General features: G+C 42.7%; 2 protein-coding genes across 9 annotated transcripts in view; one reads left to right on the forward strand and one right to left on the reverse strand.

The window, feature by feature from the left end:
- il15ra (interleukin 15 receptor subunit alpha) overlaps positions 1 to 5933 on the forward strand; it is a 95124-nt gene extending 89191 nt beyond the window's left edge. For 3 of the 4 annotated variants that reach the window (XM_072562934.1, XM_072562936.1, XM_072562937.1), the window contains one exon: positions 1623 to 5933. In XM_072562934.1, coding sequence (XP_072419035.1) covers positions 1623 to 1725 — 103 coding nt within the window. In that variant the 3' untranslated portion in view covers positions 1726 to 5933. The remainder of the gene's footprint in view (positions 1 to 1622) is intronic. The other variant, XM_072562935.1, reaches the window with a different exon arrangement.
- Positions 1 to 27715, reverse strand: part of fbxo18 (F-box DNA helicase 1) — a 71698-nt gene that overhangs the window by 9272 nt on the left and 34711 nt on the right. For 4 of the 5 annotated variants that reach the window (XM_072562929.1, XM_072562927.1, XM_072562930.1 and 1 more), the window contains 6 exons: positions 26331 to 26528; positions 24530 to 24655; positions 18449 to 18555; positions 15404 to 15538; positions 11496 to 11661; positions 6000 to 11128 (listed from right to left, as the gene is read on the reverse strand). In XM_072562929.1, coding sequence (XP_072419030.1) covers positions 11551 to 11661; positions 15404 to 15538; positions 18449 to 18555; positions 24530 to 24655; positions 26331 to 26528 — 677 coding nt within the window. In that variant the 3' untranslated portion in view covers positions 6000 to 11128; positions 11496 to 11550. Of the gene's footprint in view, positions 1 to 5999; positions 11129 to 11495; positions 11662 to 15403; positions 15539 to 18448; positions 18556 to 24529; positions 24656 to 26330; positions 26529 to 27715 lie in introns of those variants that run through there. The other variant, XM_072562928.1, reaches the window with a different exon arrangement.

A 27715-nucleotide genomic window follows, 5' to 3' on the forward strand; every position in this document is an offset into this window, starting at 1 on the left:
AATCTGCCATGATCTCATTGAATGTTAGAATAGACTTGAGGGGCGAGATGGCCTTCCCCTGCCCCTTTCTGCTCTTGTTTCTGAATTCCCCCTGCGAGAGAGGAAAGTCATTGACTATTCACCCTGTTCATTCTCTTCATCATTTTGTCTGTGCAGTGGCTCTGAGATACTGCTGCCTCACAGCACCAGGGACCAGGGTTTGATTCCAGCTTGGGCGATTGTGTGGCATTGGCACATTCTCCCCATGTCTGTGTGAGTTTCCTCCGGTTTCCTCCCACAATCCAAAGATGTACCGGTCAGGTGAATTGGCCATGCTAAATTGCCAATAATGTTAGGTGCATTAGACAGGGGTAAATATAGGATAGGGGAATGGGGATGGGTGGGTTACTCTTCAGAGGGTCAGATGTGGACCTATTGGGCCAAAATGGCCTGTTTCCATACTATAGGGAATCTAATCTGAACACGTCAATCTAATTAACCCTTAGCTTTCATTCCTAAAGACTGCAATCCAAGTTTATATTCCAAATTTATCCCAGAAGCAGAATCTTTCTCCCATTAGAAACAGATTTGTGAAATACTGGCCCACTGGTCATCATTTTCCAGCACATGCGGCCGACAGGTGAGACTCTTTGTTGCTGCCCTTCCCCCCACAAATTGGTCCTCCGTCAGAAACCACAATACCATGGGGAGGAGCTGAGCAGAATCCATTCACTCCCCCTCAGAGAAAGAAACAATAACAACATGACCTTTACGCAGGTACAGGGGAAGTGGCAAAGCAAAAGAATTCAAATGCAAAGACAAACAGGCTTAGATTTTACATCCACCTGTGTGGTAAGTAGATCTGAAACATTGAGCTTTCGACAATGCAACATTTCAATGGAATTTTAGTCTACATTATCGGCTGTATCTGACTGTATTTCACCCTTATTTTGGTTATCGTTCAAGAGATTGAATTTCCCTTCTCATCTTGGAATCTATTGTCAACATAATAAGTATTTTTAAGCTTCAGTGTGCTTGGAGCAGAGAAACAGGGCATTCAACGTAATGGGCTCATGCTAGGGTTTATAATCCATTTCTGTCTCACTCTGTCAATGTATTCCTCTCTCTTCCATGAATTTATCTCACTATCCCTGAAACACCTCAGGGGAGTGGTACCAGGACTTGACTCTTTTTTGAGTCAAAGCTTGAATGAACATTAACGCTGAGCTAAGGTTGGCCCACTTAAAAGTGACAAGTCAAAGTGGTGGAGGCAGTGACTGACCAACCTCAATCAGTCATGGAGAGGAAGAAGGGAAGACCGAATAGTAACCTTGAGTCAAAGGAGTTGAGGATGTAAGGGGGGAGGTGGGGAGGAGCACGTATACCTGAAGCCATCTTGAATATGCTCCTATATAATGATCAGCACCTTCCTAGATTGTGAAAGGATTTATGCTTGTTTACTTTATATGCTACTGTACAGAACCGAACAGTATCTGCGACAATGTATATATCAGAGATATTTTGTGAATAAAGTCCGTTTTTGAAATAAAGAAGGCTTGTTGAATTTTTCTGATTGACAGAGTTTATCGAAAGTACTTTTATTTGATTTTGCTAAACCCTTTTGTCCTTTTCTTTTTATTCAGTAGTTGCAGAAGATCACAAGAATATCACCCAACACCAATTGAGGTACAGACAGTGACAAGTGTCAATGAAACAGTGCCTTTACATCAGGAAACAGAAAGCTGACCCTCATCACTCAATGTTAAAGAGGATCAATGTCATCCACTGCCAGCAAGAGGAAATGTTGAAACAAGTCCAACATGGAGCAAAGAATGAACATGTCAAGAGATGTTTGTTCACTAAACTGAGCCATTCCTTTCTTTTGTTATTACTATCAATATGCGCCTCTTTCTGAAACACTTAGATCCACTCCATCCCCATCACCATGGGCCATTAGATCCACTCCATCCCCATCACCATGGGCCATAGAAACAAAGTGTGTCCCCCAGGGTAGGGGAGTCCAAAACTAGAAGGCATAGATTTAAGATGAAAGGAGAAAGATACAAAAGGAATCCAAGGGACAACGTTTTCACGCAGAGGGTGGTGCCTGTATAAAATTAGCTACCAGGGGAAGTGGTGGAGGCTGGTACAACATTTAAAAGGCATCTGGATGGATACATGAACAAGAAAGGTTTAGAGGGATATGGGCCAAATGCTGGCAAATGGGACTAGATTAGGATATCTGGTCCTGGAGTTGGACCAAATAGTCTGTACAACTCTTAAAGACTTGCTCCACAAACCTCCATCTTGTATGTGGTGGGGCCAACAGAGAGAAATTGTGTTCAACTCTTAAGATGTATAATTAATGTCTTGTTCAATAATGAAATACAGACTCTCCACCAGATTGGTGCCAAAGAGATGAGCAGATGATTAATGCTTTGAAATTAATTTTTTAAAAATATTATATACAGATATATATATATATATTTCTACTAAACTTACCTGAAGGAAACTTTGAGCCACTTCTGTGTTTTTATATGTATTTTTCTAAAAGCTGTTTCCTAAAAGATGTTTTCTTCAAAATATTTTTATTTAATTTTCATGGAACGTTCTGTGGAATACCAATAGCTGCTCTTACTTTTAAAGGGCATTATTTGTAATCAGATCTTTTATTTGGTAGATCAAGTAGGTTTGTTTTATGATCTTAGTTTGCATCTTGTTTATTTTTGATGTGAAATTGGTGTTTTATGTATGAGAAGGCTGTGCTTATGTCTTGCCATTCTTATCATTAGTTTTACAATTGGCCCAAAACTGCTAAGTTGAAGTAAGATTAGTGCATGTTATTATTCAACAATGCTATATAAAATAAGTTGACATGAATTGGAATCGGCATCTAAGCGATTAAAAGCAGATGCTTCAAACAGTTTTCTGGCAAAATATGAAGCCTCTTAAGTTTGTTTCTATGGGTAACTAAGAGCTCTTTTTTTGAAAAAAAACTTTCATTGGAATATAACGCTGATTGGATTCATGATAATAGAAAGCTGAACCTTTTCGGTTTGTTCAGCCTTTTCATAAGAGCGACTTGTCAATTTATTTCTCATTCAAGGAGCTGTTCAGCAAACCTCAGAAAGAAAGTTTGACACAAGATTAAACATTAATTTAATTGAATTTTTAAAAGGAATACAAAGTATCAAGCAGCAGAGCTAATTAGTAAGATCTTGTTAATTTGTCAGGAGTTGCAAATCAGGGCACGACTTTTATACTTAATGGTAAGGTCCTAGGGAGTGTTGCCAAACAAAGGGACCTTGGCATGCGGGTTCATAGTTCCTTGCAAGCAGAGTCACAAATAGCCAGGGTACTGAGGAAGGCATTTGGTACACTTGCCTTTATTGGTCAGTGCATTGAGCATAGGAGTTGCGAGTTCATGTTCCGGCCATACAGGACATTAGTTAAGCCACGTTTGGTTGTCTGGTCTCCTTGCTATAGGAAAGATGTTGTGAAGCTTGAAGGAGTTCAGAAAAGATTTACAAGGATGTTGCCAGGGTTGGAGGATTTGAGCTATAGGGAGAGGTTGAATAGGATGGAGCTATTTTCTGTGGAGCATCAGAGGCTGAGGGGTGACCTTATGGAGACTTATGAAATCATGAGGAGCATGGATAGGGTAAATAGACAAAGTCTTTTCCCTGGCATAGAGGAGACCAAAACTACAGGGCATAGGTGTAAGCTGAGATGGGAAAGATATAAAAGGGATCTAAGGGGTAATGTTTTCAAGCAGAAGGCAGAGCATGTATGGAATGAACGGCCAGAGGAAGTGGTGGAGGCTGGTACAATTGCAACATCGAAAAGTCATCTGGATGGGTATATGAATACGGATGGGTTTAGAGCGATATGGGCCAAATGCTGGCAAATAAGACTACATAAATGTAGAATATCTGATCAGCATGGACAAGTTAGACCAACTGTACATCTCTATGACTGTAGAACATAGAATCCATACAGTGGAAGGGGGTTATTTGGCCCAAAAGTCCACACTGGCCCTCCAATGGGCATCCCATCCTCACCCACCCCATCTCTGTAACCTTGCATTTCCCATGGCAAACCCACCTAGTCTACACACGACAGGCAATTTGGTACAGCCAATCCACCTAATCTAATTGGACAATGGGAGAAACCAGAGCACCCGGATGAAACTCATGCAGATACAGAGAAAATGTACAAACTCACACATTGACCCAAGGCTGAGATTGAACCTGGATCACTGGTACTATGAGATAGTAATGCTAACCACTGAGCCACTGTGCTGCCCATCTCATCTTCTGATGCTCTCGGGAATGTAGCCTCAGCCTATTCAGCCTCTCCCTATAGCTCAAACCTTGGCAACATCTATGAGTTAGAGAGCAGATAAACTCTTGCTCCTATATCTTATGATCTAAATTTAGTCGAACATCATGATAAGAACTGGGCTTTATGGAGTAAACAAATGATTGTACATATGAACATCAGTGATAGTGAGATGTTATGATATCCACGGTTAACAATTACAATAGTATGAATTCTGACACAACATTGCCTTGTATTGTAGCAATAATAAATGTTTCAATCCAAGTGATACATGATTGTGTCACAAGTTTCCTCATCACTCTGTAGTAGCACCGTCTGGTGGCTATTTGTATATGTATTAACCTGTTGACGTTCATTCCTGAATAAACCAGCTCCATTGGGTACCTGACTTTTCCAGGTGTTAGTGGCAAGAATAGAGTGGTGCTGGAAAAGCACAGCAGGTCAGCCAGCACCCGAGGAGCAGGAAAATCGCCGTTTCGGGCAGGAGCCCTTCATCAGGAATGTATCACCTGACTTTTCCAGGTGATACACACTCTCTTTTCTGCTGTGCAAATATATCCAGCCTGGCAGCGAGCTGATTACAGAAGCTTCCAACTCCCAGAGAGACTTTTTTTTTGGTGAGAAATAAATTATTTTAAAAACTGTTTTCATGAAAAGTGATCTGGCCTTTCGAAGATGGCTGCATCTATAGGTAGACTGGGAGAATATAGACATCATTACTACTGAATGGTTACAGCACAGGAGGCCATTTGGCCCATCATACCTGCACCCATTCTATTACCTTGTGCCTAACTCCTGCCTTTTCTATTGAAGTAGTCAGCCCACTTGAATGCCTCAATGCAACCTGCCTGCACAACATTTCCAGGTAGTGAATCACAGAATCCAGGCAGTACAGAAACAGGCCATTCAGCCCATCGAGTCTGCTCAGATCCTCCAAAGAACATCTCAAGCAGACCCACCTCCCATCCCCATAACTCTAAATTTACCCTGGCTAATCCACCTGGCTTGCACCTCCCTGTGAACAGATTTTTTTCACTACATCCTTGCTTTGTATGCACATCACTTTAGATCTATGCTGTCTCATTCTAGTTCCTTTTATAAACAGGAACATTTTCTCCTTCTCTACTTTGACCAACCTACTCATGATTTTCAAAAACTTCAATCAAAACTCCTCTCGGTCTTCTTCACCCGAAGGAACAGTCCCAACCTCTTCAATCTATCCTCATCACTAAAGTTTCTCATTCCTGGAGCCGTTCTTGTAAATTGTTTCTGAAGTGAAGTCTTTCGGTATATATGTGGAGAGACTCAAAATATTTTTTACAACCAATAACATCCTTGCGATCATAATAATCCAGCTGTAAGTCAGGTTGTGTGTGTGTGGGGGGGGTTATGCATGGAGATTTTCAATAAAAGTTGGTTCAAAAAACATATAGAATATTTTCTTAGTGCTCCTTTTGAAATTTCCTCAAGATTTTTTTTATTTGCAGAGGCTACTTTTTCAATCTCGCTCTGTCCTTTATTGGTGATGCACTCACTGTATGATGCAGTAACATTGTTTTCTGTACTTGTATTTCCCTATGGGGTGTCTGCACTAACACAGAAACAGAATTAAAAGAATTTGTCCAATATCTTCAATTGCCATCTCAGCTCTATTTAATATAAAACGGCAGGACAAAGGAAATCTTTAATTGCTTTATCAACCACAGTGCTTAAACATAACAGGCATAAATGTGAGCACCAGTTGCTTTTTTTTAGTAAAAAATTAACTAGCACACATTTCAAAAGGACATCAGCCTAATCTTATATTCTATGGATTAGTAAAATTAAACAGTTTGGCTTTTACCACAATTTTTGCATCTTAAGTAATTCACAGTATATGAAATGCTTTGTTAACACACAAATGCAAATCCTTATGCAATAAGACTGTTCCACATAGAATTACTCAACTGACACAGAGTGCTTACATTAACATCCACAATATTTTTCCACTGTGCAGAAGCTCCTGATCTTGTGTGGTCTTCAACTACTAACTGAACATTCATTGGCAAGGAATTCATCACTTCAGTGACTATGTAAGTTCTCCGGGATCCCAGTTGGCTGAGTATTCCATTGATGTGCCTTTTGCAGGATCTTTCTCTGCACCACTCCCCGTTCCAACCCCCCCGAAAAAAACAGCCCTCTTCCTCACAACCACCCAAACCCCTGCCATTGTACAGCTTCTTTCTCTCCAAATGTCTGCATTGTGTTTGGGTCACAGACATATGGGCCATCCCCAGCCAGAGTAAAGTTCAAGCTGTTTACCTATTATTTGCTTATCTATGCTACTAAACTCTGTGATCTGCCTGTATTGCTCACAAGACAAAGCTTTTCACTGTGCCTCAGTACATGTGACAATAAATTAAATTCAATTCACATTTAGCATGCTCAGTAGCAAAACAAGAGCCCTTGCAGTAATGGAAGAGAGAGAAAGACAGTCAGAAATTAAATTGAATGAACAATACCATAAGTGACTGCCTGGACAATTTGAGAAAATGTGGTGTTTGCCTATGGTCAAGATGTACAGAAAGGTCAGGTTTTACCTTTGGAGGTTAACAAAGGAGGCAGGTGGGAGAATCAAATGAGGCTGAGGGGGTGACCTCATAGAGGTTTATAAAATCATGAGGGGCATGGATAGGGTAAACAGTCATGGTCTTCTCCTTGGTCTGGAACTAGAGGGCATAGGTTGAGGGTGCGAGGGGAAAGATATAAAAGGGACCTAAGGGGCAACTTTTTCACGCAGAGGGTGGTGTGTGTATGGAATGAGCTGCCAGAGGAAGTGGTGGAGGCTGGTACAATTACAACATTTAAAAGGCATCTGGATGGGTATATGAATCGGAAGGGTTTAGAGGGATATGGGCTAAGTGCTGGCAAATGGGACTAGATCAGTTTATGATATCTGGTCAGCGTGGATTAGTTGGACCGAAGTGTCTTGTTTCCATGGTATATAACTCCACCTGAGTACAAACTGCAATAAACAGTTGGGTCTTTGACTTTGCAAGGGAGCACTCTACCATTTCAGGAAAAAGGCCTCACGTCTGTCAGTAAAAACCAATGCTGTCCGTGATGTTAAAACACTGCCTCTCAGCAGCAGAATATTTCCTCATTTCTCAAAACAGCGAAGAATTAAATAATTCGCAAGGGAATCAGGGAGGCACACGCACTGAAAAAACAACTTGCAGTTGTAGAGCCAGTCACAATGTCAGGGCAGCCCATAGCACTTCAAAGTAGTACTAAATTAGGCTGCAAAGTGAAGTCACCGTTATAATGTAGGAAGTTAAAAAAAACACACACCAGGTTATAGTCCAACAAGTTTATTTGGAAGCACTAACTTTCAGAGCGCTGCTCCTTCATCAGCTGGTTGTGGATACTCCGAAAGCTAGTGCTTTCAAATAAACCTGTTGGAGATAACCTGGTGTGATTTTTGACTTTGCCCACCCCAGTCCAACACCGACACCTCCAAACAATGTCGGAAAATGTCAGCCTAGCAAACTCCCTCAGACAGAAGCATAGGGCAGAATCTTCCCTGATCCTGAACGTGAGCTTTGGTGAGAAATTTGGGAAAACCAGGCTAAACATCCAGCAAGGTCCTTCTCGACAGAGTCATATTCTCCAACCGTCTTGGGTGCCGAGAAATTATTCTCAGTAGCACAATGGCCCATTGGTTAGCACTGCTGCTGCTGCATAGTGCCAAGGACCTGGGTTCGATTCCAGCCTTGGGTGACTGTCTGTTGTGCAGTTTGGACATTTTCCTCGTGTCTGTATGAGTTTCCTCCCACAGTCCAAAGATGTGCAGGTTAGGCGAATTCCCCAGAGTGTTCAGGGATGTGTAGGTTAGCTGCATTAGTTAAGGATAAATGTAGAGTAATAGGGGAATAGGTCAGGATAAGTTACTCTTTGGAGGGCCAGCATGGACTTGTTGAGCCAACTGACCTGTTTCCACACTGTAGGGATTCTATGGTTAGAGCAGTCAGAGACTTATTATCTGGAATGAATTGCTCAGTACCATTTAATCCAACCTCAATAACACACAGCCTCCCATCTTCCAGATTAAAAACTGGATATTTCCCCAGAGGAGGATTCTCTATGCAGGGGTCCTCCCCCTTTCTCTCGAGGATCTGGAGTGGAGGGTGCTGCACACAGCGGTCCCCTGCAACCGCAGATTGCGGTGGTTCACGGACTCCCAGCCCAACTGCTTGTTCTGTGGTGCTGTGGAGTCCGTGGACCACGTGTGTATTGGGTGTTTTCTTAAAAACCTCACGTCTGTCAGTAAAAACCAATGCTGTCCGTGATGTTAAAACACTGCCTCTCAGCAGCAGAATATTTCCTCTGGAGTGGAGGTTGCTGCAGGGAGCAGTCCCCTGCAACCAGATTGCGATGGTGCACGGACTCCCAGCCCAACTGCTTGATCTGTGGTGCTTGGAGTCCGTGGACCATGTATATATTGGGTGTGGGCGTTTGCACTCCCTTTTTGATTTCCTCAAAAACCTCCTTCTCTGTTTTTGGTTGCACTTCAGTCCCACGCTCCTGATCTTCGGACACCCGGTACGGAGGAGGGAGGGCAGGTCTGAAGACCTCCTCGTGGGTCTGCTCCTGGGCCTGGCCAAACTGGCCATCAACAGGTCCAGGCAGCGGGCCGTGGAGGGGGGTCGTTAGGGCCGACTGCCTGCCCCTCTTCCGCGGTTACGTTAGGGCCTGGGTGTCCTTGGAGAAGGAGCACGTGGTGTCCACCAACACCTTTGAGCTGTTCAGGGAGAGGCGGGCCCTACAGTGAGTGGAGTGCATTATTTCCCCCTCCAACTCTATTTCGATTTAACCCCTGCCCTCCCCTCCCCTTCACTGTTTGATCACGCAATATTGCCCTTTGATGTGAAGGGCACTGCTTGTCGCTGGCCACTTGGACGTTTTCTTTTCTTCCTGGTGGTGGAAATTGAATAAAGATTTGTACACCTTGAGTCTTTCACTGTGTCTCACACCTGTACACACACATGGGTGAGGGAGAGTAAATAAGCACCACTGCAGCTAAGCAGTAGCGTGAGGAAAAATATTTTTTTTAAAACTGGCTGTTCTTAGTCAGACTGGCCATTAACAGGTCCAGGCAGCGGGCTGGGGTGGGGGTCGTTAGGCCTGCCCCTCTTCCGTGGTTACGTTAGAGCCCGGGTGTCTCTGGAGAATGAGCATGCGGTATCCACCAACACTCTTCAGCTGTTCTGGGAGAGGTGGGCCCCACAGGGAGTGGAATGTATTATTTCCCCATCCAACTCCGATTTAATCTCTGCCCTCCCCTTCACCTTTTTGTTCAGGTAGCATTGCCCCTTTGATGTGAAGTGCATTGCTGGTCACTGACCACTCAGGTGATTCCTTTCTTCCTGGTGGTGGAATTTAAATAAAGATTTACACAGCTGTTGTTTTTCACTGTGTCCAACACCTGCTCACACACAACATGGGTGCTGGGAAAATATAAGCACTATGGCTGTCAGGCAGTAGTGTGGGGGAAAACAAAAAAAAGAGAAAAATCTGGATGTTCCTAATCAGGCTGGCCATTAACAGGCCCCTCTTCCATGGTTATACTTGAGCCCAGGTATTTCATGTGGTGTCTACAAACAGCTTTGAGGTTTTGAGGGAGAATTGGACACCACAGGGTGTTGAGTGTTTTATTTCCCCCTCTGATCCTATTTTGATTTAATCCCTGCCATTCCCATCACTGTTTAATTCATGTAGCAGTGCCCCTGAAGGGAAGGGCACTGCTTGTCACTGGCCACGCGGGTGATTTTTTTTTTCTTCCTGCTGGTGGATTATGAAATAAGGTTTTCTGCACTGACACCAGGACATGGGGAGAAATAAGCACATCTGCTGTTCTGCAGTAGGGTGTGGGGGACTTTTAAAAAAGGAAATGAAAAAGAAAAACAAGAAATAAAAGACAAAAAAGAAACCAGATATTGAAAATTTCCAAAAACGGAAGTTGGAGCAAGAACCTGGTGACTTCAGCTTGTTCTTTGAGACTTCCATCTTGGAGACAGCACACCACCATTAGAGTGCACACTCCATAGGCAGTGCATCCCATGATCATGAACATTGATATCCATTGAAACATTCTGGCCTCTCTGCATCATCATGGCACATCTATGATCCACTTACAGTACAGCATCTCTCAGAGCAATCCTGCATGCAGAGGCAATCACCCTGCTCATGGGTTGGACCAGGGTTGCGTCTCGGGGTTGAATGATGGCTTCTTAGTGCTTACAAACTTTGCTCACAGCGTCTCTGCCTGGCCTTGGACTCCTGGAAAGGGAAGCCTCCAATATCAGGCCAGGGGTTCTCTCACATTCAGTCAGTCAGTCAGCTGCTCTGCTGGTCAGGATCCTGCTAATCCTCATGAAGAAACCCTCCATGAAACTCAATAAAAACTGCTTTCTGGATTAGTGGTGCTGGAAGAGCACAGCAGTAAAGCTTTATTGCTGATGAAGGGCTTTTGCCCGAAACGTCGATTTCGAAGCTACTTGGATGCTGCCTGAACTGCTGTGCTCTTCCAGCACCACTAATCCAGTATTTGGTTTCCAGCATCTGCAGTCATTGTTCTTACCTCAATAAAAACTGCACCTTGGTGACTTCAGGTAAGATTCTACTGAGATTAACAACTGGATTATCCATTTTTGGGATGGTGACTGAGGCATAAATGTTGGTCAGGACACCGATGGAGGTCTTCTGATCTGCTCTGAACTGCTAGCAAGGGATCTTTCAAACAAAGGAGTAACAAGAGCCTGTGGGAAGCCTGAAGACCAGAACAAACATGATAATTACACGACAAATAATACTTTTACAAACAAAAATATACTTATATGCAAAGGTTGTTTTTAGGTGTAAATGGTCATTTCATTGTTCCTTCAGGGATATTTACATTCTTTATTACAAAACAAATATAGACAAACTTTATATTCAAGTTGATTTGATCCAGGGTAGAAAGCCTACCACTTTTCAGTAAGGTAAGATTGGATATTGCATAGAGACCATTCCTACTGGGCTGACTATAATTGTTTTATTTATTGTTAGCACCAGGATTAAAATCATTCACAATGGCCCAGCACAAAATAAATTACAGAGCTTTCCAATCACTTCTGGAATCCATCATACATTCTCACCCCACTGAGCCGCAGGGATGCCATGTTGTAGGGCCACCGCCCCATGCTCCTTGCTCTACACCATTGATTTGACCAGCTCGGGGGGTGCCATGAGGTAAGTCAATGGGCCGATCCGTTGCTTTGCACATCCACAGCAAAGGGGACCTCCAGCGTCTTCACCCTCACTCTGTCACATTACAGGAGCGAAGAGAAACAGAACCAGGACAAAGTGAACATTCTTAGAAAGCCAACTTCACAAAACAGTAAATAGCAATAAACTGATAGCCCTGTATTTCTGCTCCCTCTTGGATACGGTTCAACAGTATTAAGGTGACTTATTCCCTCCCCCACACCAACCATCCTTTCATGTTAAATGTGTCTTACTTGCCACTTGTTCCTTCCTGTAAGTGTGAACTTCTTCTTTGCTTACCGAGAGCCTTCCTGCACTTCAGATACATGCCTGTGCTTCATGTCAGGAATGAGGTGGTGTGTGGTATTACAGTCAGCTCAAAATGTATATGTCCCAGAACAGCATGAGAACTGCATTCCTTCAGATTGCCAACAGCTTATGCTGTGAGTATAGTAGCAATTTAGCAAATCTTGCACAATTAAGTAAATGAATTTGTGATTGCACAACATCCTGAAGTGGGGCTTTGAAGTGGTTGAAACAAAACTGAGAGGCATCTGCAGTGCAGAACATTTGTTAAAGATGTTCCTTGTTCAGAAAATCAAGTGCGATTCCATTTATTGTTTTTTTTTGCTGACTGCTGCTCATTCTGACCAAGGCTCACAGGTCACTCACAGGTAACAAAGCAATAGAACAGAAAACAAATCCATAACACTCTGGGACCTCTGTTGGATTGTGTGATGCTGGCAGTGTGTAAAGACTAGGTCAGGCCTTTAGAACAGAGTCCAGGCGCCCTGAGGTGCATTTACCTTTATGGAATTATATCTTAAACTGGTGTCAATTACTATCACAGTGTCAGAATATGATGTAGTAGTGCTTAACTCTGGACGCAGAACATAAGCAACGTAGGTCACATGTGCCTCCTAATCTCCTGGTTAACATTGTATGGATCTAGTCTCAGCTTCCAATAAAGAAACCACTGATTTTTTTTCTTATTCATTCACGGGCTGTGGGCTTTCCTGGTTTGACATTCAGTACCCATTCCTAATCGCCCAGAGGGCAATTACGTGTCAACCACATTGCTGTAGGTCATGTATAGACCAGATCAGCTAACGATGGCAGTTTCCTTCCCTATAGAACATCACTGAATCAGGTGAGTTTTTCCTGACAATCAACAATGGTTTCGCGATCATCATCAGACTCTTAATTCCAGGAATTTATAGAATTCAAATTCCACTGACTGCCATGGCAGGATTTGAACCCAGATCTCTGCATTAATACTCTCATGATAATACCACTAGGCTACCGCCTCTCCAAACAGCTTTACTAACCCTTCTATAACAGCTACATTTTCATTGATTAGAACAACCCTGACTGACCACATCTGGTGCACTTGCTGGTCTACATGCCTTGGGTCTCCAGTTCAGGACCTGCTTGACTGCGTGGACAGGGCAAGGATCCCTTGCTGCTCCCTGCCATCTCCTTAACAAAAGCAGGAAACAGAACGCTTTTCAAGAAGTAAGGTTGTATCAGCATCAAAATGGAACAACTTTGTTTATGAACTTGCTGGTCCTGCACTTTGTTTCCACGATGTGGCTGATGACCACGCTAGATAATGACCAGCAATGGAAACCATGGTTAATGTTTATCCTGCGTACTGAAGGTGCAGAGTCCAATCTTAAAAGCCCTTCTGCTACGGAACCAAAGGTGAACTTATTGCAGATTAGAAATTGCATGTTGGATATTCATGGAGTTGACACTGCCTTCAACAGCCAGAAATCAACAGAATGACATGTTTTCTTTTCTCTCAGAGGGCTATGAGGCTTTGGTATACCCTTTCTCAAAAGATGGTGGATGCAGAATTTTTAAACATATTTTTAAGGCAATGGTGATGGTCAAGGGGTGAAAGATTATCAGGGATATGTAGGAATATAGATTTGAGCTTAAAATCGGATCAGGTATGATCTTATTAAACGGTGAGGCAGGTTCAAAGGGCCAAGTAGCCTTCTCTTATCCTTGTTCAAACAAATGTGGACCAGGACAGTGAGTACCGCTCTGCATTGATGTTCAAGTCTCATCTTGTCCTGTCATTTATAGACATGCTTTAGGCAGCACAAGTCAATGTGCCTTCTAACTGGAGCCAGTCTTGCCTCCAGCTGGTGTTGGGGTCAAGTTTCCAGGTACCCAGCAGTTGAGGCCAGCCATCCTTCATTGGTGACAGGTCATAATGGTGGTCAAGCACTCTCATTTTATAGCCAAGTAAATTTCTCACCAAGTCACTCAAAAGGAACTCCCAGTACCTCCTGCACCACAGCCAAGTGCTCAATCCCACAGCCTTAGGGGAAACAAGCTGACTTAAGATCACATGCCAGGTAACAGGAGATGGGCACCTATTCAAGAAGCAGATACTGAGCCTGGCAGGTCTGCAGCTCCCGACAACATTGCTGGCCAGTTAGCCTGGCTTAGCAACAGGAACTGGACAGTTAGAGAGGATGGCGGAGATTTTCTCCCCCGTTAACTTCAAGCTATAGCCCAAAAGGGTAACTCAGTCGTCCCTGGATGAGCAACAGGAATCTGGCGTGTTTTCTTTTGTAGATTGGACACACCTCAAGAAGGTGTGAAATTCTTTAAACCTTGCTTCTTTTCACTGTATGCATAGGTTTGCCAGGTCTAAGTAAGGTAATGTGAGTTAGAGTGGGTAGAGAGTGGGTACAGCACACCCACCTTCAGAAGTGTTACTGTTTCCATCTCTCACAGGTTCAGTTTTATAGGGTTTGCATTTTGCCCAAAAAAAAACAGCAAGTCTCAGGTCATTGACACAGCCCAGATCACCGTGGAGATAATCTTCTTTTGGATCTGGTAAAACCTAAAGACTAAAAGGCTCAGGAAGCAAGTGACTAGTTGAGAAGCAGGGAAGTAAAATACTGCAGTGGCTGGAAAAGTGAAATAAAAAGTAGTTAAAATGCTGGAAAATACTCAGCAGTTCAGGCAGTATTTTGTAACAGGACTAGACAGAGCAAACACAGGATGACCAAGGAGTCCAGAACCAGGGGTCAAAGGATACGGGGGAGACCATACAGGACTGGGATGAGAAGACATGTCTTCACCCAGAGAGTGGTGAGCCTGCGGAATTCGCAGCCACGGAAAGCTGATAAGTCCAAAACATTGAATGTTTTCAAGAAGGAATTAGATATAGCTCTTCGGGCTAAAAGGGACCAAAGAGAATGGAAACAAAGTGGGAACAGGATACGGAGTTAGATAAAAACAAGGACTGCAGATGCTAGAAACCAGAGTCTAGATTAGAGTGATGCTGGAAAAGCACAGCAGGCCAGGCAGCATCCGAGGAGCAGGAAGATTGACATTTTGGGCAAAAGCCCTTCATCAGTAATGAGCATTCCTGATGAAGGGCTTTTGCCCGAAACAGCAATTTTCCTGCTCCTCGGATGCTGCCTTGAGCACCACTCTAATCTAGGATGCAGAGTTAGATAATTACCCATGCTCATCCAACAGCAGTGCAGGCTCAAAGAATTGAAAGGCCTACTCCTATTTTCTATGTTTCTAGGTTTGTATGTCATTCCTGATGAAGGGCTTTTGCACAAAATGTCGATTTTCCTGCTCCTCAGATGCTGCCTGACCTGCTGTGCTTTTCCAGCAGCACTCTAATCTTGACACTGATCTCCAGCAGCTTCAGTACCCACTTCTGCCTTCTATGTCATTTACCAAGGGATTACCGTTCTGCTCACCAACAAGAAGCCATCATATTATCAACCCCCTTCAAAAAGCCCCTTTAAAAATTACACACCTGTGGATTCGAGAGTTTCCTCAGAGTTAGTACAGTTTCACTCTCAATGTGGTTTGAACACCCTCTTGCATGGCAACGAAGGAGAAGCCCCTCTCTGAGCAAATTGGATGTCAGCTCTGGCTTCAGAAAATACTCCTGTAAGTGTTGAAATTAAACTGAGTTTTAAAAAGATAGGAAGCAATTCCTAAAAGCAGCAAAGAAACAGCAGCCCATACACAAAGCAGGTGAGGTGTTGCTCAGCTTCACTCCTCATGGCCAGCGTCAATCCCAAAGTGGACCAAGACATTCATGTGGATCGGATAAATACACAAGTCTTTTCCCTGGGGTGGGGGAGTCCAGAACTAGAGGGCACAGGTTTAGGGTGGGCGGGGAAAGATATAAAAGAGACCTAAGGGGCAACTTTTTCACACAGAGGTTAGTGCGTGTATGGAATGAGCTGCCAGAGGAAGTGGTGGAGGCTGGTACAATTGCAACATTTAAAAGGCATTTGGATGGGTATATGAACCGGTAGGTGGAGGGATATGGGCCGGGTGCTGGCAGGTGGGACTAGATTGGGTTGGAATATCTGGTCGGCATGGACGGTGGGACTGAAGGGTCTGTTTCCATGCTGTACATCTCTGTCACTCCATAACAACACACAAGCCCAAGTCAACTAAGCTCGCTGCAGGTGTAAATATTGTGAACAAGACATAAACTGGTATAACATTCTATACTTTAAACACAGCTGTTTCTGCACTTCCCATGGACAATAAGATTAACACAAACAGAAGCAGGAAAAGATCGTTCAGACCCCCAAGCTGGTTCATCGTTCACCATGATTTAACAGCAGTGGTTAGCACTGCTTCTTCACAGTGCCAGAGACCCAGGTTTGATTCTAGACCCGGGGGACTGTCTGTGTGGAGTTTGCACATTCTCCCAGTGTCTGCGTGGGTTTCCTCCAGGTGCTCCGGTTCCCCCTCCCACAACAGGCCAAACATGTGCAGGTTAGCTAGATTGGCCAAGCTCAATTACTCACAGTGTCCAGGGATGTGGATTAGCCATGGGAAACGCAGGCTTACAGGAATAGGGTAGAGGGGTGGGACTGGTTGGGATGCTCTTCAGAGGGCCAGTGTGGACTTGAAGGGTTGAATGGCAGGTGGTATCCCCTCCGATCATCTGAACATTTGAGATTTGACAGTGAAGGAGACCGTGAGACTGTGGGATGAGTGAGGGTGAACATGCTAACAAGGAACATTGAAGAGGAGTGGTTGCACGATGTGGGCCCAAATTGAAAGGATTTAAGACGAATTGTAAATTTTTAACATTCAGATGATACTTTTCTTGGGCCATCTGGGACAAAAGTATTTGCTTCAGAAACCCAGTAGCTGTCACAATAACTGTAGAGGCAGCAGATAGCAATAGAGAATAGACAGGGTTAAGAAAAACCATCAGAAATCACAGATTGAATCTTAAAGCAAATCGCTGCTGTGAATGAGGGTTCTTTTGTTTGTTCAACATTTTTTGTTGCGTCCATTCACACCAAATGACTGAAGAACAAAACCATTGTCAGAAAGGAAACGTCTTTATGCCAAAAACAACAGATGCCAAAAATCTGGATTAGACTGTTTCAAAGCCACTTGCTTTCTCCAGAACGCGTAAATCAAATATCCTCAGGCTTTTCCTACCTTCATGAATTCCCACTATTTGGGAACTTCCCACTGCAAATGAGTGATAACAAATTACCCTTGTGGGTTTTTTTCTCTTCCATGGACAGGTTTGGGCTAATAGAAACAGCTGCCTTCACATTGAGAATAACCTCCATGGTGTTGTGTGGTACTATCATCATGCTCAATGGGACAGACTTTAAACAAATCTAGCAACTCAAGACTGGGCATCCATGAGGCACTGTGGGCCATCAGCAGCAGAACTGTACTCCAGCACAATCTGCAGCCTCATGGCCCAGCATAACCCCCACTCAACCAATACCATCAAGCCACAGGATCAACCCTGGTTCAATGGAGAGTGGAGGAAGGCATTTCAGGAGCAGCACCAGGGATACCTGAAAATTACATGTCAACCTGGTGAAGCTACCAAACAGGATTACTTGCGTGGCAAAACAGCATAAGCAGCAAATGACAGACAAAGCTAAGCAATACCACAATCATATTAGTGCAAACATAAGGTGGAAGCATTTAATCTTTCATCAGAAGTACAAGTGGATGATCCTTCTCAGCCTCCTCTAGTGGTGTCCAATATCTCAGACAGCACCTTCCAAACCCATGGTCACTTCCATCTAGAAGGACAAGGGCAGCAGATACATGGGAACACCACCATCTTCAAGTTCCCTTCCAAGCCACTCACGATATATTCACTTGGAAACATATCACCATTCCTTCACTATTACTGGGTCAAAATCCTCAAAACCCTCCCTAAAGGCATTGTGGTTCCACCTAGATCATATGGACTGCAGCAGTTCTAGAGGCAACTCACCACTACTTTCTCAGGAAAACTAGGGACAGGCAATAAATATTAGTCAGCCAGTGACATCGACGTCCTACAAATGAATTAAAAATTAAGGATCTAATTAAGTGCCTGAAACAAGTCAACTCATTACATAGAGGCCAATCATCTCATTTATGCTTGAAAGATGTGCAAGACCTTGCCACAGTATAACAGACACTGCCCTTTAAACCAATTCATCACGTGTGAAGCATTTTCAGCGCTTATAACTTTCAATGAGATATATGCAAAATAACTGCAAGTAGAGCTTTCTTTAAAACTGTAGGCACCACCCCCGCCCCCAAACGACTGGACTTTAGCTAAAAGGGGCCAGAATGATTGGAACAAATGGCGAGACCCACAGCCAGTATTTGTCACAGGTCTGTCTGAAGGCTGAAAGAAGAGGCAGCACCTTCCAGGAGCTGCTGTAACACAGGAGGGCAAGAGCCTACAGCACAGAGGAACCAAGGGGCGCTTGTGAAGCACATAGTGTCACACAACCTCTCAGGTATCCAATATCTCAGCAAAAGACAAAAGGAAAGAAAGGAACGCACTGAGTATACTCACACCAGCAAAGGACAGCAGACATTCCAAAGATTTGTTCATCACCAGGTGCCTTTTTGCCCGTGTTAGTGCGATGTAAAGCAAGTTCCAATCAATATTTGGCACCGTATCTGAGGGGAGAGATGCAATTTCTTTTTAATATCAAAAGGCAATGATTGCCCAACATTGGTGGAGCTACACAATATTGTTTTTGAGATCAGAGTCAAGGTATTCACTTGATAATATTAAACTGAGACGGGAAGTTAGGGTCTAATAAATGGAAGACAGGAAGAATAATGGAGAACTCTCCAAGCGAATCAGCTGAGTGCCATTGCTTGTCCCCACCAGATATAGGTATATCCAGCTATCGGTATAGGTATAGATAATTATATATCCAGCTATTGGCATACGTATAGATAATTATATACCCAGCTATCGATATACGTATAGATACTGATATACCCAGCTATCGCTGTATGTATAGACACTTATATACCCAAATATCAGCATTTGTATAGATACTGACATACCCAGCTATCGGTATATGTATAGATACTTATATACCCAGCTATCGGCATACATATAGATACTTATATACCCAGCTATCGGTATATGTAGATAGTTATACACCCAGCTATCAGTATATGGATAGATAATTATATACCAAGCTATTGGCAGATGTAGATACTTATATACCCAGATATCAGCATTTGTATAGATACTGATATACCCAGCTATCGCTGTATGTATAGACACTTATATACCCACATATCAGCATTTGTATAGATACTGACATATCCAGCTATCGGTATAATAACTTACATACCTAGCTATCGCTGTACGTATAGATACCTATATACGCAGCTATTGGTATATGTATAGAAGCTGTGAGCATACGTATAGATACTTATATACCCAGCTATCGCTGTATGTATAGACACTTATATACCCAGATATCAGCATTTGTATAGATACTGACATACCCAGCTATCGGTATATGTATAGACACTTAGATACCCAGCTATCGGCACACATATAGATACTGATATACCCAGCTATCGGCATATGTAGATACTTATATACCCAGCTATAGGCATAGGTATATATTCTGACATACCCATCTATCAGTATAATAACTTATATACCCAGCTATCGGCATACATATAGATACTTATATACCCAGTTATCGGTATATGCATAGAAGCTGTCAGCATACATATAGATACTTATATACCCAGCCATCAGTATGTGTATAGATCCTTATATACCCAGCTATCAGCTTACGTATAGATACTTATATACCCAGCTATTGATATATGGATAAACACTTATATACACAGCTATCAGTATATGGATAGATACTTATATACCCAGCTATCAGCAGATTTAGATACTTATGTACCCAGCTATCGTCATTGGTATAGATACTTACATACCCAGCTATCGGCATACATATAGATATTTATATACCCAGTGATCGGCATATGTATAGATACTTATACACCCAGCTATTGCTGTATGTATAGACACTTATATACCCAGATATCAGCATATGTATAGATACTGACATACCCAGATATCAGCGTATGTATGGATACTGACATACCCAGCTATCAGTATAATAACTTATATACCTAGCTATTGCTGTATGTATAGATACCTATATACCCAGCTATCGGTATATGTAGATACCTATATACCCAGCTATTGGTATATGGATAGATACTTATATACCCTGCTATCAGCAGATGTAGATACTTATTACCCAGCTATCAGCATATGTAGATACTTATATACCCAGCTCTCGGTATATGTATAGATACTTATATACCCAGCTATCATTATATGTATAGATACTTATATATCCAGCGATCGGTATATGTAGATATTTATATACCCAGCTATTGGTATACGTATAGATACTTATATACACAGCTATTGGTCTATGTAGATACTTACATACCCAGCTATTGCTGTATGTATAGACATGTATATACCCAAATATCAGCATATGTATGGATACTGATGTACCCAACTATCAGTATAATAACTTATATACCCAGCTATCGGCATATGTATAGATACTTATATACCCAGCTATCGGCATATGTATAGATACTTATATACCCAGCTATCGGTATATATATATATAGATACTTATATACCCAGCTATCGCTGTATGTATAGATACTTATATACCCAGCGATCGGTATATGTAGAGATTTATATACCCAGCTATCGGTATATGTACAGGTACTTATATACACAGGTGTTGGTCTATGTAGATACTTATATACCCAGCTATCGGCATATGTATAGATACTTATATACCCAGCTATCGGTATATATATATATATATATAGATACTTATATACCCAGCTATCGCTGTATGTATAGATACTTATATACCCAGCGATCGGTATATGTAGAGATTTACATACCCAGCTATCGGTATATGTACAGGTACTTATATACACAGGTGTTGGTCTATGTAGATACTTATATACCCAGCTATCGGCATATGTATAGATATTTATATACCCAGCTATCGGTATATGTAGATACTTATATACCCAGCTATTGCTGTATGTATAGATACTGACATACCCAGCTATCAGCATATGTATAGATAACTCATATACCCAGATATTGGTCTATGTAGATAGTTATTCTGTGACTCGGCAGCTGTTACTTCTCAAGGCACACTGCACTCCCAAGGTAGACTCAGAACCCCAATGATTTGGATTTCACTCCACACGCAAATTGCACAGTAAATAGCTCTCAATTGCTCATTTCCCCAAAGCAAAACAATTTAACATTTCCAATGGTTTAGTGGGAGCATAGAGGGCCTGGCCTGAGCCAAGTTGCATAGAAACAAGGAGCATAAGTAGGCCATTCAGCCCTTCAAGCCTGCTCCATCATTCAACAAATTTTAGATTAGATTAGATTACTTACAGTTTGGAAACAGGTCCTTTGGCCCAACAAGTCCACACCGACCCTCCGAAGAGCAACTCACCCGGAGCCCTTCCCCTACATTTACCCCTTCACCTAACACTATGGGTAATTTAGCGTGGCCAATTCACCTAACCTGCAGATTTTTGGACTGCAGGAGGAAATCGGAGCGCCTGGAGGAAACCCACGCAGACACGGGAAGATGTGCAAACTCCACACAGAGAGTTACCTGAGGTGGGAATTGAACCTGGGTATCTGGTGCTGCAAAGCAGCAGTGCCAACCACTGTGCCACCGTGCCGCCCAAACTTAACTGTACTCTTGTACTTGAGTACATGTGACAATGAACCTATATAATACTAATTTAATGCCATATTCCCACTTTCTTCCCACACCCCTGATGCCTTTAAAATCTAAAATGTTTTTCTCTCTCTGTCTTTCTTGAATATATTCAAGGACTTGGTCTCCACAGCCTTCTGTGGGAGAGAATTCCACTCTGAGTAAAGAAATGTTTCCTAAATGGTCTGCACGGTATTCTGAGACTGTGAGCCCTGGTTCTCGATTCCCCAACCACAGGAAACATCCTCTCTGCAGCTAGCATCTAGCCTGCTCAGCCCTGCTACAAGTTGATTGAGTCAATCAGATTCCTCTCATCCTTTTAAACTTTTGTAAAAACAGGCCCAATTAAACCATTCTCTCCTCAAAGGAACGCGCCTGCCATTCCCAGCTGAGCTGAGACAGTTAGCATGGAAAGGGGTTCTCAGCTCCAATGTGAGGCAAAATGAATCAATCACCATAATTCTATTAGCTTTAAAACAGTGATAGAAAAGGAATAGACTGGATCTAAAAGTTGAAATTCTAAATTAGTGGAAGGCTAATTTTGATGATATTAAGTGAGAACTTTCAAAAGCTGAATGGGGGCAGATATTCACGGGTAAAGGGACAGCTGGAAAATGAGAAGCCTTCAGAAATAAGGTAACAAGACTCCAGAGAAAGTATATTCCAGTTAAGCTGAAAGGGAAGGCTGGTAGGCATAGGAAATGCTGGATGACTAGAGAAATTGAGGATTTGGTTAAGAAAAAGAAGGAAGCAGATGTCAGGTATAGACAGGATAGATCGAGTGAATCCTTGGAAGAATATAAAGGAAGTAGGAGTATACTTAAGAGGGAAATCAGGAGGGCAAAAAGGGGACATGAGATAGCTTTGGCAAATAGGGTTAAGGAGAATCCAAAGGGTTTTTACAAATACATTAAGGACAAAAAGGTAACTAAGGAGAGAATAGGGCCCCTCAAAGATCAGCAAGGCGGCCTTTGTGTGGAGCCACAGGAAATGGCGGGGGAGATATTAATGAGTATTTTGCATCAGTGTTTACTGTGGAGAAGAATATGGAAGATATAGAATGTGGGGAGAAAGATGGTGACATCTTGAAAAATGTTCATATTACAGAGGAGGAAGTGCTGGATGTTTTTACCTGGACAAATCCCCAGACCCTGATCAAGTGTACCCTAGAACTCTGTGGGAAGCTAGGGAAGTGATTGCTGGGCCCCTTGCTGAGATATTTGCCACTATTTAAGAAAGGTGGTAAGGAAAAGCCAGGGAACTAAAGACCGTTGAGCCTGACATCAGTGGTGGGCAAATTGTTGGAGGGAATCCTGAGGGACAGAATGTACATGTATTTGGAAAGGCAAGGACTGTTTAGGGATAGTTAACATGGCTTTATGCGTGGGAAATCATGTCTCACAAACTTGATTGAGTTTCTTGAAGAAGTAACAAAGAGGATTGATGAGGGCAGAGCAGTGAATGTGATCTATATGGATGCGAGCTTAAGAGGTAAGGCGTTCGACAAGGTTCCACATTAGAGACTGGTTAGCAAGGTTAGATCTTACGGAATACAGGGAGAACTAGCCATTTGGATCTAGAACTAGCTCAAAGGTAGAAGACAGAGGGTGGTGGTGGAGGGTTATTTTTCAGACTGGAGGCCTGTGACCAGTGGAGTGCTACAATGATCGCTGCTGGGTCCACTACTTTTTGTCATTTATATAAATGATGTGGATGCGAGCTTAAGAGGTACAGTTAGTAAGTTTGCAGATGACATCAAAACTGGAGGTGCAGGTGACAGCGAAGAGAGTTAGCTCAGATTACAACAGGATCTTGACCAGATGGGCCAATGGGCTGAGGAGCGGCAGATGGAGTTTAAATCAGATAAATGCGAGGTGCTGCACTTTGGGAAATCAAATCTTAGCAGGACATATACACTTATTGGTAAGGTCCTAAGGTGTGTTGCTGAACAAAGAGCTCTTGGAGGGTAGGTTCATAGCTCCTTGAAAGTGGAGTCGCAGGGAGATAGGATAGTGAAGAAGGCGTTTGGTATGCTTTCCTTTATTGGTCAGAATATTGAATACAGAAGTTGGGAGGTCATGTTACACCTGTACAGGACATTGGTTAGGCCACTGTTGGAATATTGTATGCAATTCTGATCTCCTTCCTATTGGAAGGATGTTGTGAAACTTGAAAGGGTTCTGAAAAGATTTACAAGTATGTTGCCAGGGTTGGAGGATTTGAGCTACAGGGAGACGCTGAATAGGCTGGGACTGTTTTCCCTGGAGCTGAGGGGTGACTTTATAGAGGTTTATAAAATCATGAGAGGCATGATTAGGGGAAACAGACAAGGTCTTTTCCCTGGAGTGGGGGAGTCCAGAACTAGAGGGCATAGATTTAGGGTGAGAGAGGAAAGATATAAAAGAGACCTAAGGGGCAACATTTTCACACAGAGGGTGGTACGTATATGGAATGTGCTGCCAGAGGAAGTGGCGGAGGCTGGTACAATTGCAACATTTAAAAGGCATCTGGATGGGTATATGAATAGGAAAGGTTTTGAGGGATTTGGGCCAAGTGCTGGCAAATGGGACTAGATTAAGTTAAGATATCTGGTCGGCATGGACGAGTTGGACCGAAAGGTCTGTTTCCATGCTGTATATCTCTATGACTCTATGTGGTTGATGCTTAACTTCCTTCTGGGCAATTAGCGATGGGTAATAAATGACCCTGACATCTGTTAATGAATAAACAAAACAGTACAGCATCTATAACACAGAGTGTATAATGTCAGCAGAAGTGGGAGAAAACAGGTGAAAAATGATCAGAAAGTTACTTACCCATTCTGAACCCCAAAAGCATGTGACGATTGTGACGATAGCCTGAAACTTTCACAAGGTCATTGTTTATCCGTACAGTGTCAAACTCATATCCCTTCGCTTTACGTGCAGTTCCCAGAACAACATCTGTAAAAGATTGAAAGGGACAAGTGAAATGCTCAAATGAAATAATCCCTTTGAACTCAAGGTAGAAAATCAGAGGGAAAGCTCACCAAATGTAGGAGTGGGAGGACATCATTTTGCCTCTCAAGCCTGATCTGCCATATGATCCCAACCATTCCATGACCAAATTCCATGATGCCCCACATCCCTCAACACTAGTGGTTAACAAAACTCTGCCAGTCTCAGGTTTAAAGTCAACAATCATCCTGGTATCTACAGTTGAGTTCAGACGACTGAGTTACACATCAGATTGTATCACGATAATGTGGAGAGAGACCATTCTGTCCCTTTTGTCTGAGCCAACACACTAAATGAGCGTCTCAGTTAGTCCTAACAACAAAAAACAGAAATTGCTGGGAAAGCTCAGCAGGCCTGGCGGCATCTGTGCAGACAAATCAGAGTAAATGTTTCAGGTCGAGTGACCCTTTCTCAGAACTGATGGCAGCTCGAAAAATGTCGGTTTATATGCAGTGCCATGTGTAGTGAGCATCTCACTTACTGCCACTCTCCTGTCCTCTTCCTCTAATTCCAAACATTCTTCCTTTTGAAGTAACTATTCAGCCATCTCTTTAACGCCTCAACAGAACCTGCATCTGAACACTGTCAGGCAGTGCACCTCAGATCTGACCCACTCACCTCATGAAAAAGTCTCTCCTTTTGTAAGTGATATGGCTCTTCTATCATTTCAGAATTGTCTCATGAGCTCATGTTTATAACGCCTTCATTCAAAATATGAATGAATAAAAAAAAAGACACAGATATATCCACATACATAAACACATTCCACACAAAGTGACTGAGGAATTGACAAGAGAAAAACAACATCTGAAACGGAGGTCTCCAGACTAAATATTTATTGCCCCAATCACCAAACAGTTCTCTTCTGTTCATTTACCAATTGTTAAACCAGTTGAGGCAATGGTAACGTAACCTGCCTTTGGGGCAACTGGTGTGATCAAATGCAATGCAAGCCCCTGCCTTTTCCACTCAGTGACTTCGGCTCACATCACCCCCCCTGTACATTCATCTTTTGACACGCCCCTTGATGCAGCAACGTTGCCTTCAAACCTAAAAGACAATCTGCATCAGGACAAATCAACAACGCCCAACTTTCACTCATTTATATCACCCTCCTCCAAGACAGAAGGTTGTAAGTTCAAGTCCCAATTCAGGACTTCAGCATTAAAATCAAAGCTGAGACAGCAGCTCCAGAACTGAGGGAATGCTGTACTCTCAGCAGCACCATCTCTCTGATGAGATCTGCAAACCAAAACCTAGCCTCTCCTTTCAAATTGATGAAGATCTCCGCTCTCAGTTTTTAAAAATTAAACCAAGATGTTTGGTACCTGTGCAGATAAGAATTAAACAACTGGTCAACTGTTTCTCCAACAAAGTTTGTGCACAGCAAGATGCATTTTTAAACAACTTTATGTTGACTCACAATCTGAACGCTCAACTACCCAAACAATAAACTGAACAGAATTGCTTGAAACGCTCAAGAACTCAGCTCTGTCTGCTCTCTCTGCTGGACACTCAAGCTAGGAGGTAAAGAAATTTAGGAGGAAAATGAAAAGGACATAATAAAGATACTGAAGAACAAGACAAAGTGTTGTTGAGGAGGAGAAAATAACTTTGTTACCTGCAAATGCCAAGTCATCAACTGAACAGCTGGTGATTTTCTCGATCAGTGCAGGAAGCCCTAGACCGTACTTCTCCACCAGCGCAATCCTCTCTCCCAACTCCTTGTCTTCAGCTTCAACTGCATAATCTTTCAATCCACGTAAACCACCTTTATGTTCAAATATTCTGATAAATGGATCGCGGATTACCAGATCTTCTATTAACAAAAAACAAGAAGCACATCTTAAATCATGAAGCTGCATCATTAGGAAAAACTGGGGAAGACCTGCCAGCTTACAAATGACAATAGTTTTCTTTTTAGAAAGAAAGCCAAACATTTATATTCACTACAATGTCAACACTTCACGCAAATAAATATTGTCTATGTAAAAACATCACAGAGAGCTCAGAGGATCATATGGACCCGAGTCTGCAAGTCCACAGATCCTTGAAGGACAGGTAGGGAAGGTGGTTAAGATGCCATATTGAATATCTGCTTTTATTAGTCAATGCACTGAATTGAGGAGCAAGGTGGTTATGATGGAGCTGCGTATAACATAAGTTAGCTACAACTGGAGTACTCTGTGCAGTTCTGATTGCCACCCTATATGAAGGATGTGATTGCACTGGACATAGTGCAGAAAAGAGTCACCAGGATGTTGCCTGGGCTGGAGCAATTCTGCTATGAAAGAGAGAGACAAGATGGGATGGAGTAGTTTTCTTTAGAGTGGAGAAGGCTGAGGGGATCCTACTTGATGGTCACACCATAGGGAAGAACTATGGCCTAGGCTATTAATCCAGAATGTTCTGGATTAATTAGTTAATGTTCTGGGGGAACTGGTGGAATTTGGAATCCAATAATAATCTGGAATTAAGACAACTACTGATGACCTTGAAATCATTGTCAATTGTCGGAAAAACTCATCACATTCACTTATGTCCTTCAGGGAAGGAAATCTGCCGTCCTTCCCTGGTCTGGCCAACCTGTGACTCCAGACCCACAGCAATGTGGTTGACTCTCAACTGCCCTCTGCCCTAGCAAGCACTCAGTTCAAAGGCAACTGGGCAAGAAATGTTGGCTAGCCAGAGACACCCATGTCCCATAACTGAATAAGAGAAAAAAGTTAAAAGGAGCACAGGAAGGGTAAAACTTTTTTTCTCCCAAGGGGTCAATAACCAGGGGCACATTTTTAAAGGTAAGAGGTAGGAGATGAAAAGGGAATATTTGGAAGGCCTTTTCCACACAGAGGGTGCTGGATATATGAAACTCACTGTATAAAAAGAATAATAATGCAAGAACCCTAAAGATATTTTAAGAAGTATTTAGATGAGCATTTGAAATCCATAGCACATAAGGCTACAGGCCACGTACTAGGAAATTGGATTAGACAGATGGACGTTGGA

Source organism: Chiloscyllium punctatum, chromosome 44 (assembly GCF_047496795.1).
Source record: "Chiloscyllium punctatum isolate Juve2018m chromosome 44, sChiPun1.3, whole genome shotgun sequence".
Taxonomy (NCBI): domain Eukaryota; kingdom Metazoa; phylum Chordata; class Chondrichthyes; order Orectolobiformes; family Hemiscylliidae; genus Chiloscyllium; species Chiloscyllium punctatum.